At 37.0% G+C, this 12,080-nt stretch overlaps 1 protein-coding gene across 1 annotated transcript in view; it reads left to right on the top strand.

The window, feature by feature from the left end:
- Positions 1 to 11,746, top strand: part of MTMR12 (myotubularin related protein 12) — a 34,286-nt gene extending 22,540 nt beyond the window's left edge. The window contains exons 11-16 of the mRNA XM_075527289.1: positions 2,946 to 3,024; positions 4,682 to 4,752; positions 5,808 to 5,980; positions 6,682 to 6,849; positions 7,764 to 7,925; positions 8,944 to 11,746. Coding sequence (XP_075383404.1) covers positions 2,946 to 3,024; positions 4,682 to 4,752; positions 5,808 to 5,980; positions 6,682 to 6,849; positions 7,764 to 7,925; positions 8,944 to 9,519 — 1,229 coding nt within the window. The 3' untranslated portion in view covers positions 9,520 to 11,746. The remainder of the gene's footprint in view (positions 1 to 2,945; positions 3,025 to 4,681; positions 4,753 to 5,807; positions 5,981 to 6,681; positions 6,850 to 7,763; positions 7,926 to 8,943) is intronic.
- Positions 11,747 to 12,080: the final 334 nt, after the last annotated feature.

Here is a 12,080-nt window from a genome sequence, read left to right as displayed (position 1 = left end):
TTGCAACTGTGCAATCTGCCACTGGGCCATTTTGGACAGTGGGTCTTCTACAAGATAATGAGGGTAAATGTTGCAATAACCTCTATCTGGTGGCATGCTGAACACTGGAGCAGTTCACCTGTGGCTATTGATGTTGGACAAAACAGAACTGATGATGATTGAAGAACTGTATATTTGCAGTGTAGCCTACAGACAGTATCCAAGACCTATTTGTTTTAGACATGGAATTTAGCTGGTAAGTTGATACTAATTGCAAATTAGTATGAATGGTTTCTGGTAAATATGTAGTAAAGATTTCAGTGGTACTCTGAAGAGAAGTCCAAGATATATGAGATATTTGGCAGAGTTTTACATTGAGGATTTTGTCCAGAATATGCTGTCAAATCCACAGTGAATCTTAGGAGCTAAAAACAATTATCTGTATTTTCATGTGGTTTCTGGTGACTTACCCTCCTATAGGAAAAAGGCCAAAGCTTGGATTTAAGTCATTTAACATCTCTCAGGAAATATTGCATATTTCAATGGTGTAGTTCTATCTTTGTCTTGTATTACTTGAAGCAAAAGGGAATATGTTAAAACTGCATTCCAGTAAGTGTTTTTGTGTTACAGCTTTTTAAATAAGTTTTGTTAGTAGACTATAGCTCACTGAGTATAGCACTATGCACTAGCAGTCTGAGAAAACCATTCAGGTAACTTCTTGCAGAAGCATTAAGATCTTACAGGAACTGACTACCTTACTGCTATTTTTCAAAGTCTGAACACGTTAACCATTATTTTTGTTCTATATGTGCCTAGTTAATTTGATTTAGGCAACTTCCAGTGTAACTTAAATTTCCTGAACACATGCCCAGACTGAAATTTCACTTATAAAAATCCTCATTAAGCAAAGCAGAAACCACAATAGTAGGTAGCTGTTTGAAAGAGGATTTTGATGGGGAAAGCTTGGATCCTCTTAAATCGTTTCTCTTATTTGAAATGCTGCCAAGGCAGATGCTGGTTTTGCTAGACTGCTCACAAGTCTCATTGTATGCCATTTCCCCACATACCTTAAATGAGAATTTGATCACTTCAGTTCTCAAATCCTAGTGGTGTATTTCTTCATTGTCCTAGAAGATAGGGAGGAAGGGAGAGCTTGCTCTCTATTGTGATGTTATTAAGCAAAACACCTTGATTAAGGGTTAAAACAAGCTGCAAGTGTTTTGTTGTGCCTTTAAAAAGAAGTTTCTGTTTTGACTTGGAGATAACTTTGGCTGGGGCAGAACTGCCAGACCAAGCAATTGTTTGTAGAGTCCTGCATAGAAGTGGTTGAGTCTAACTGGGTTAAGCACGATTGAACTAAACAAACAGCCAGCCACACTTAATGTGGCTACTCAACTTTTTGGAGTAAAACTCTTCTATACTGTCCATAATGTAAGAGAACTAAAGATAACTTCAGTATGGAATATAAATGTTATCGCTGTAGATGAAAGCCTGTTATTTCTACAGGAAAAAAGACAGAAACCCCTTTTCCTTGGTATCATGGTTTTTGGGTGGTTTTGAAGGACTAAAAATTGGTACTATAATTTTGCCTTGATTCAGAATGGACAGAGGTCTTTCAAATAGTGATGGCAGGCTAAATGGAACATGAGATTTGGGTGCAAGGGAATAATCTAAAATTCGGATGGAAAGAGGGTGAACTGGGAAGTAAAGGGTATCTTGTACTGTAACATACATACTTTTAAAGGGTATCATACTTAAAGGTTGGAAGTGAATTTGAAGATGTTAATCAGAAAAAATTGGAGAAAACTACATCTAATGTGAACAGAACCGACTAGGGAGCTTTGAAGATGCATTCTAATGCTTATTTTGTGGAGAACTGGTTTCTATGGGCAGGGTGAAATGAATTCGAAAATAAAGATATTTTTTTAATGTGTAATGAACAGAATGAGGGGCACGAGCAGGCGTGGAGGCAGAACAGCTACAGGAACAAAATAGATAAATGCCTGTGCACTTGAGGATCATAGATGCAAGCTGCAGAAAACAAGACAGAAGTGAGTATGTGTTGGAAGTAAACACTGGAAGCGTATGGAGAGACTTTGGAAGATGAAAAGTTATACAGAAACATGCAGAACTGAAGCTATTGGGGGAGAGTAGGGAAGGAGGGAAGTGTGGTATATGTCAGTTGTTTCTCAGTAGTAGAACTGTTGTAGACCTTGGGCTTCAAGGTTTGTGTCTTATGCAGGAAAGGTAATCTATTCTGGTTTTAATTTACCATATCAGCTTGCAGGAGCTTTCCAGTTTCTGAATACTGGCTTTGATAGAAATAAAAGCAATAGAGATTTATGTTGCATTTAAGTAGCTACAAAAATCGTAGTGAAATTCATGAGTTTAATGACTCTGTGGTATTGTACTTGGCCTCCTGGTTTAGCTTAGCTATTCCCTTTTTGATGTATTTTAATGCTTCTTCAGTTGCAGTGAAAACTGTTTAAACCCTTTTTCAGGTACTCTTACATCCCGTAAGTTTGTGTAATCCCCTCCTAAAACCCATTTGTGTTTCTGGCTCTAATGGTAATGACTTTCAAAATCCAGTCTCCTTATGTTAAGCTTTATACAGATCATCCTTTAGAGTCAAGGCAACTGGAACTTGGAAGAACCATCTCATCTGATTAAACAACTTTTCCTTTCCCATTTTGTCAACAGATTTATTTACTTGGTTTGGTTGTTATGAACCTACAACATACTTTTTTCTAAAAGCCTATGGTGCTATAAAACTTTATGGTGTTTGTAGGACTACTTCACTTCCTAATTTAATTATAGGGTGTTGACTTTAACAGTGATTAAGATTTACTGACTCCTTAGTATTGTTTGTTTTATAACAGTTCATAACTGAAGAGTAATATAATGGGTGGCTCTTAATTAGCCCTACATATATGAACAAGCCAATTTTTGGTTTTGTTTTTCTGCAGATAACAGTCCAGACTTCTGGGCAACTGATGTGAAATGGTTTTCATTACTGGAGAGCACAAACTGGCTAGAGATAATCAGGTTTGCTATATCTAACTTCCTGGGTTTCAAATTGTTGTTAGATGCATTTGTACTGGGTTTTCTAGCTAGTTTCTGAAATATGACAACATTCTTCACCTCCAGTAGGAAAGAAAATTATGACAGACTTATGGTCCCATTGATATATCTTACTTCTACAACTTGAGACAGTATTTTTACAATGTAGGCTTGTGTTAAGGCTCCCACATTAAAGGATGTGAGAAGCATCAGATCATTCCAATTACAACTCTTCCAGCAAACCTATTAAAACTATATATCCAGTAATTTCCCTCCTGCACTTGGTCACCTTCTTTCCAAACTGAAGAATCCTATTTGTTTCTTGCATGAAACCTATTCCGTGTCTCTGACTAGCCTTGCCGTTCTTCTCTGTACTCTCTACTTCTGTAATATCCTTTAGGACGGGATGAACTGCAGTATTCAAGATGTTAGCCTACCAAAGATTTATAAAATGACAGTTGTTCTCAGTTTTGTCCCCTTCCTCTCCTGATTGTTCCTCAAGTTCTTTTTTCTTCTCTCAGCAGTCCACAGTGAGTAAGTGTTGGAATGGTGTTGGCTAACTTAAGGCTTGTTATAGTGGAATGTTGAGGGGTTTTATTTGTTTTCAGTGTTACATTGTGCTAGCTCTATTGTCTGCCAGTTTATTCTGTGATCAGCTTGTTACCATGAAGTGCTTCTGCAGTCTTCTGCAGTCAGCTTCTGTTCTTTCTAGTCTAAATAACAATCATTGATATTGATAGTTATTAATTCTTTAATTTAGAATTTAATTGTATGTTGAATGAGAGGTTCTAGTGAAGACCATATGTTGAGAAATGTGTTGACATAACCAAGATTACAAGTAGTTTAAACTAAATGCCAGCCCAAGTTCCTATCCTTACATTGTTTTGAGACTGGTCATTTCCATACTTGGATCCAGTTGCTTCCTGGATCAGCCTATTCTTGGCTGTTGCAGTTAGTAGGGATGCCTTCTCAGCTATTCTAGATGCTAGAACAAAGAATCTGACAACTCCACACTTACAAAATATTGTCAGCTTCTATTAGTGACCTAAGCAGTTGCAAGAATCCCAATTTGTGTGCAAACTTTTGAAAATAACCAAGTTTATGAAGAGTTAGGTCTAGAAACCAACAGTGTTACATATGGTTTTATGTGATCTTTACTTCCACTCAGTCTTCCTTGTGTAATGATAATCTCCGAATAAATTGTCTCTGCATGTTTACAAGATCTGATTGCTGATCCTTCCCTCTGCGTCTTAAAACAAGATTATGGGAGAAATGTAGTATGTAGTAGATTAGAACATAAGTGTGGTGATGTTGACTCTTTCCAGGATAAAGATCTAGCTCATAGCAATTGTAATACTTTAGTGTGTGTGTGTGATGGCTGCTTTTGATCCAGAATAAAGTACTGTATTACAAATGCACAAAGATAACTGGAAATGCATGACCAATAGCCAAAAAAAGATACCTCTTGAGGCTAAACAGTTCTTCATTTACGCAAGTTGAGCATGGTTTTTTTTTGTTTTAAAGGACTAGTCAAGTTTCAGTAGTATGGCATTTTAACCCCTTTTAGGGGAAACTAATGTAAGAAACGTAATTGTAAAAATGCTATGAAAATGTTCACTTATCTTTTCCTGTACCACAACAGGCGAGTCTTGAAGAAAGCAATAGAAGTTGCTGAGTGTCTGGAAAGACAGCATACAAACGTTCTCCTTATAGGTAAGAATTTAATGAGATTATCCTATATATTTTTAAAATTTATTTTTAATTTCTTTATATGTAGCTTAAGCTGTAAGTTTATAATTATGATAGAGGGCGGTAAAATTCATAGAGTACTCAAAGTACCAGACACCTAAATCTCTCTCAGTCCTGAAAATGCTTCCTGTAGTTAAAAAAACATGGTAAGCATCGTTCCAGGCTAAGAGAAATATGTTGTGAATGAGAAAGGTGCTGATAAATTGGCAGGAGAGTCATGCTGCCGCTTGTTTATGCATTCCTGTTTCCTAACTTATTTTATTAAAGGTCTTCTGGAACTTTTGCTGTACTTTGAGGGTGTCAGGGGACACACCTACACAAAGAACACAGAGCATGAAAACTTTCTGAAAGGATGTTTTTATGTTCTAGATACACACTGAAGACTATGTGTCTCTTTATTAAAAATACATGAAAGCATATGCTTGTTGTACACATCTTGAGCAGTTGGTTTTTGTAGGCAACGTAGTCGCATGGAAAACCAAACACAATGTTAACCATTAAGCTATTTTTGGATTAGTAATTTAGTTGGGTTTTGCCACACACTGCCATTTGAGAAACCTAGCATGGGGAAGAGATATTTCTAGAAGGCTCCTGAAGAGTGGAGAATGCGTATTGCATGAGGAGGCAATTTCATACCTTGTGAAAAGATGCATGCAGGATAGGAAGGGTAAGGGCAGATAGCTGCCCTGGAGGCATAGGGCAGGAAGGGCAGTATGCGTATTGTGGGAGACCAAAGGGCATAGGCATCAACATTATAGTAGTAAAAGCTTGGGTTTTTTGCAGGGTTTATTGTCAAAGTATTATCCTAATGTAAATATACAAGAAACCTTGGGTTTTTACAAGGGATTTATTGGAAACATGGATTAACTTCCCTTATGCCATAACACTTGCAAGAAATTGTGTGCTCCTCTGATCTTGAAAGAGAACTTTGTTTATGTGAAGCTAGCAATACTTTGCTTTCTTACCCAAAGTTTTAGGAATGGCTTAGTAAACAATGTGGTTTCTGTTCTTTTCTGTAGAAGAGAGTGCTACTGATCTGTGCTGTGTAATCTCTAGTCTGGTTCAAGTGATGATGGATTCATACAGCAGAACAAAGTCAGGGTTTCAGAGCCTTATTCAGAAGGAGTGGGTAATTGGAGGACATGGCTTTTTGGATCGTTGTAACCACTTACATAAAAGTGACAAAGAGGAGGTATGATTTTTTTATTACTTTCCTTGCTTACTACTTAAAATTTTACTTGACATAAGGGGGAATGTAGATGTCAGTCCAGAAGTTCCAATTACTCTGAGGATCTTTAATTTTATGTTTTGTTTTATGGGTTGATGTTTTGTACAGTGTCATTATTTTTGCTCTTTAGAGTTCAGCAATGTCTTTATAACTAAAGAGAACAAATGTAAAATTTCCCATTCAATCTTGGAGTCTTTTGAAAGACATGTATCTCATGTCCTTTTAAACTGTGTTAAGTGGTAGTAGTGTCCATAGAAGTAACTCAAGTGAATTGCCTGTTCTTGTCACATCTAGAGTGTAATTTTATACTGTTTTGCTAAATGTTGCAGTCTCACCTCTCCATTTTTGTTTAGATTTTGGGAATAGATTAGATTGCTATACAGAATGGAAATTGTAAGTGTGAACTGACTAGTTCTGATCAAGAATTGCTATAAACTAGTTTTGCTTTGCTAACTTTAACAGGCTGCATAGCAGCAACTTTCATAGCAAGTTAGTAGCTCAGATAATACTTCAGAGTTCAGCCAAAGTTATATGCAGCAGTTCTGTAATTACCCAGGTTGCTTTCCTTAAGATTTGTATTTGGAGACACTAAATACTATAAAATAAATAGTCTGCATGGTGGAACATATTTTTTCCAAAACTGATGCAATATTTTATTTACTTAGGCTCCTGTTTTTCTGCTCCTGCTAAATTGTGTTTGGCAGTTGGTACAACAGTATCCTCCAGCATTTGAGTTCACAGAAACTTACTTAACTGTCTTGTCAGACAGCCTCTATGTGCCTATTTTTAGCACTTTTTTCTTCAACTCACAACATCAAAAAGACACTAATACGGTAAGGGTTTACTATCTTGTGCATGAAATGTGTTGGAGAACAGGTTTGACCAACAAGCGAGGAACACTGAGAAAAATAATTCCCTAGCAGCACATCTTCCCATACTTATTTGAAGGGTGGTGCCTTGAAGGGTGAATGAGTGCAGCTTTGGGTGTAAGGAGTCAAGTTCAGGACTTGACTTGAGTTTATCATGACAAAAGGAAAATAACTCAGGAATATATTAGTTCTACTGTGTGGCTATGGGTTCATGTTTATTGCTCTTCAGTGAAAATGGAGCTCCTTAACCTAAGAGGAATATCCTACTGTCCTGCAGAATAAGTTATCTACAAAATTCTTGTATAGTACTTTCTGTTCTATTTCCAAAATCAACATTTCCTGAATGTTGATTTGCACTTGGTTCATGCTTTTCTCTAACCTAAGCTGGAAGCAATGGGAGTATCTTCTGCAAGGCTGCAGAGACACTAAAAAAAAAGTAAAGATCAGTCAAGCATATAAATAAAGTGTTGATCATAAATTTTACACTGGTTAACTTTTGAAGCTTAGAGAGGTTTATTCCCCAATCCTAACATGCCCCCTGTGTTTGAAGAATTCGAGTGTCTATCTCCTGCCCAATTTTCAAAACTTTTTTTTTCCTCAGATTATTTAATCTTATTTTCAACTGGGAAAGGCATGCTTGGTGCTAATTGCACTGTTGAAATTAAATACTGTCTGAATTTACAGAGAATAATATATAGACAGCCTTTGTGTCTGTACTCACTTGCATCTAATATGTTGTTCAGCTATTGAATACGTAGAAATCATGAGTGTTGTTGCAACTCTTGCCTCTTCTGTGAAAAGCCAGTTTCTTAATTTCACCTTGACTTGGTCAGAATTCCTTTCTAGCAGTATTAATTGTGACCTGTTTGTTTTGGCAGAGTGGTGAAAGCCTCAAGACACAAAGTGGTCCTTTCAGATTTCTTACTGTGTGGGACTGGTCTGTGCAGTTTGACCCCAAGGCCCAGGCTTTCCTGAACAACCCTCTTTATGCAGAGAAGCCCAGACCAGATAAAAGTCAACGGAAAACTACACTATTCAAAGTAAGATACGTGCTGCTTAACTACTTTTTTTAAATTATAAAAATATTTTGCACAACTCGTACTTCAAACGTGCTTACAGTAGAAGTATTGGTGCAAAGTTTTTAATTGACAAAATACATGTACACCTCAGACTCACCTGGATCTTAAGAATACAATTTGCACCCACCTCAGTTATAAATCACTGGTTTACAGTTAATTGTGCATAGCTGTGAACTTACGGGGTTTTTTTCTTCATACTTTTGTGCAAGTGTAGTGATAACTCATGGGATTTAACATCCAGGTGAGTTGCACTGATGTGTTTGAAGTGAGTTTATTTTGTTGTTCCACGGAGTACCTAACTGAAATACATAGCACGTTTGTAATTGCCTCCCTAATTTTGTCTGAGTGTAATAGGAGCTTGTGCATGGAGGCAGGGGAAGAGTAACCAACAAAAACTGTCTAGGGTATGGAGGATTATGGGTTGGTGACCTCCATGACTGGAAAGTAGCACAAATTCAGTAAGAAAAGTTTGTTTGGGGTAGCCTCTTTAGACTGAAATATCCCTGTTAGTATAAAACATTCTCAGGTGAGATGCTGTCAGTATCATCTACAGCATTAATCAGGGAACTCTTATGCAGTGGGATGCAATGAGGAACCACTGGATAAAAACTTCTAAATCAAGTGCTCTTTGATTTGTGTGGTTAGCATAATCTAAACATGGAAGCCTGTAATACTTGAATGTATGCAAAAAATTTTCCGTTTTCAAAGAATAATGCTTTATTCAGTGTTACTTCATTGCTATAGTTACAGTGCAGGGAAGGTATCTGGGACTACTAAGTATGCTGTGTGAAGTATTTGGTGTATTACGTATTGAAGAGTAACAGTTTTAGACTACATAGCAAAGCAGTGGCTGTGTTTAAGTGACTTTGTTGCTTGTAAGTATTCTGAATACAAGTTATGTTTTTCTTCTGCTTAAGCTGTTTTCTAAAGTCCCATCAATATTTATCCCAGTATATTTTTCTTTTCTTGTCTCTTAAAGCATCAACGGCAACTTTCTTTGCCATTGACACAAACAAAATCTTCTACGAAGAGAGGATTTTTCAGGGAGGAAACAGATCATTTAATTAAAAACATTCTGGGTAAAAGAATTGGCAAGTTCATAAATTCTTCAGATGAACCTCCTAATAGCTTCAGAGAATTTTATGATAGCTGGCATAGTAAACCTGTTGACTATCATGGTCTTCTGTTACCTCGCATCGATGGCCCAGAAATCAAAGTCTGGGCACAACGGTATTTACGATGGATTCCTGAAGCCCAGCTTCCTGGTGGTGGTACAATAGCCACAGCTGCCAAGATTTTGGACTTGATGGAGGAAGTGCAAAGCTTGCAGGTGAAAATGGATGAAGAACATAGTCAAGCTATTTCTGGAGATGTACGTTCTGTTCCACTGCTGAGAAGTTCTGCCCGTTTGTCATCCTTGTTTCCATTTGCTTTACTTCAGAGACAGTCTGTCAAACCAGCTTTACCTACTAGCACCTGGAAAGACTTGGAAGATGAAGATGACTTGGTCAAGAGGGATGATGAATTTGTTGATCTAAGTGGTGATATGTCATAAAGTGTGTAAAATTAAAGTATGAATTGAATGTGCTAAGCTCTGAGTTTTAAATGTTGGGCTGTATACTCATATAAGCAACTCACTCAAGCATCTGCAGCCTGTTTAATGGGTTTGTGGGGTTAAAAAAACCCCTTGGTTTAAAAGAACTAGTTACCATGATTAACTGAGCATATTTTGAACTTCATTTCACTCTGACAGTATTTATTGCAGAAACACATTTTTAGCATAGGTGTATATAAAAACAGAAGTCTAGGCTGGAGTAGCCATATGGCCACTTTGTTTAAAAAAGAAAAACAAACAACAACTCCTCATTATTTTCTGATGTAAAGGTGGAATACTAAATACATACAGCAACAATCACTGTCTTAACATAAAACCTCTTCCCCTTATGCTAAGAGTACTAGGATTGGAAGTACTGTGACTAGGAACTTAATACATCTGCATTTCCCCTGCATGTAAAATAAACAGGGAAAGGTGCAACTAAATGTGCATTCACAAATAAGCTTTTCACAGCTGAGGAATAAACATGTGGTCACCAAGGGTTTTCTGTCTACTGTGGCATCAGCTGAAATCATGTGCTCGTCAACCTCCTCTTTTCTGACAGCGTTCATCTTTGGCTTGCAGCACTTGATCTTGTGTGATACTACAATGGCAGCTTGGCTGCTCTAAGCCTGTGCATGCACTTAGCTTAATCAGATGCAGGAGTTTAACTACACCCTTTGAGTCTTATTGTGTGGCTGCTGTGCTATATGCCCTTGCTGCCTTGGAATATTAAGTCCCAAATGTTTGCTGTTAATTGTAAGAAATGGCCTGACTGTGAGATTCTAATTTGCCATGAGTATTTTTTATCCTTTTAATAGCGTGAGACTTTAATTTTTACTTTCCCCATTTACGCCAGTTGCCTTTGAGGCTTTCTGTAGCTTGCACTGAGACCCTCCACGTAGAAGGGAAGACTCTTTTTCTGTAATCCTGCAGTGAGGCTGGATTTGCAGTCTGTTGCCACTTGTCACAAATTGGTGGCACAGCTTATGAATGTGGTGTTCATACCATATGAACACTCGCATCCTGTTGCTGGATGTTATAACAGTACCTCAGTGAAAAAAGCCATAAAGAAATGCCTGTTCACTTCGATCTACTGTGTGTATGTTTATATATAAAGTATTTTTACTGCAAATAATCGTCCTTTGTAAAGTTGAATATTATTTGACTGTCAAATCTATATTGAACCCTTAAATTCTAGAATACCCCAAGAATGGATGCAAGTCATAAAATCAGTTACAGTGAGAGGGTAGACATGGAATATTTTCTCTATTCTCATACCAATTTAGAAATTCATGCTGGAAAACTTAGGTGGTAGAGAAACTGTTGCTTAAATTGGATCAACTCAGTGTAAGTGGGGATATTAAACTAGGTTACTTGATCAATGACTTCACACTGAGTTGTATTAATATGTATAGCAAATATTTATCAGCAGCCCTCTAAAAATACATTTATTTTAACAAGTTAAAATTTATTAATAGGAAAAAGGGAGAGCTTAATGCAACTATGCCAAACTGAAGCTTCCCAACTCTTGATTGCCTTAAGTCTTAGTAGTGCGAGGACAATACTTGAGTATTGAGAATCTGATCTGCATTTTATTTAACAGTACTTAACACTTTCTTCTGTGATACATGTGATCTTACAGCTAGCACTTGCTAGAATGGGCTGTGCAGCACAAGTCCTTCAGATTTTATTATTGTAGTTCAAATGACTCATGTATGCAATAATACTTTGCATGTTGAATGAGCAATGCATTTTTGTGCTGCAGAAATGCCTATCATTCTAAGGTCATTTGCGTTCAAGGAGTTTTTTAAACACTGCCATTAGAAAAAATATTAAATGGATTTTTCTATACTTTTGATCAAACTGTTGTAATGTTTCAGTCATGAAGATTATTTATATTAAAGAACAGATGTTGGACATGTTATTTGTACATAAGTTATCAGAAGTTTATATAGAAGAGAAACATATATGTGGAATTGAACATGGGAACACTTCTAATGTAGAGTTAATACCATTGGTATTGGTTTTCTGCACTGTGGGATTGGAAATGTACTTAATATTTTTACTCCAGGCTTCTGTTCATACCTCCAAGTTTTTACACTGAATGCAAGCTAGAAGCTTTACAGTTTTGTTTTGTTTTTTTTAATACTGTCATTTGTCTCTAGCGGGCTGTTTGGAGAGTGTCAATAAAATATACTTTGATGTATTTGTCCTGAAATGAGAATGTATGTTTAAGGTCATATTTTGCAAATGATCCTTTAAATCATAGCAGACTTGACAATCTGCAGTGACAAGGCTTTTAGTTATATGCTGGGTTTTTACAGACTGTTACGGGAAAGAAGCTGTGCAGTTTTGACCTGGTTATACTTACTGGAGAGGTGCTGTCAGCTCAGGAAAGAGGGAAGTTCAGTGCAGTGTAGCAGGATGACTATGGGAAGTTACGAAGGTGGTCTAGAAAGTGACTGTTGAATGTCGGCATTTGGGGGTTTATTAAACACTGTTTTATTTCGGGCTTAGCA

The sequence above is a fragment of the Mycteria americana genome, chromosome Z, assembly GCF_035582795.1.
Source record: "Mycteria americana isolate JAX WOST 10 ecotype Jacksonville Zoo and Gardens chromosome Z, USCA_MyAme_1.0, whole genome shotgun sequence".
Taxonomy (NCBI): domain Eukaryota; kingdom Metazoa; phylum Chordata; class Aves; order Ciconiiformes; family Ciconiidae; genus Mycteria; species Mycteria americana.
This window is presented reverse-complemented; position numbering and strand designations above follow the sequence as displayed.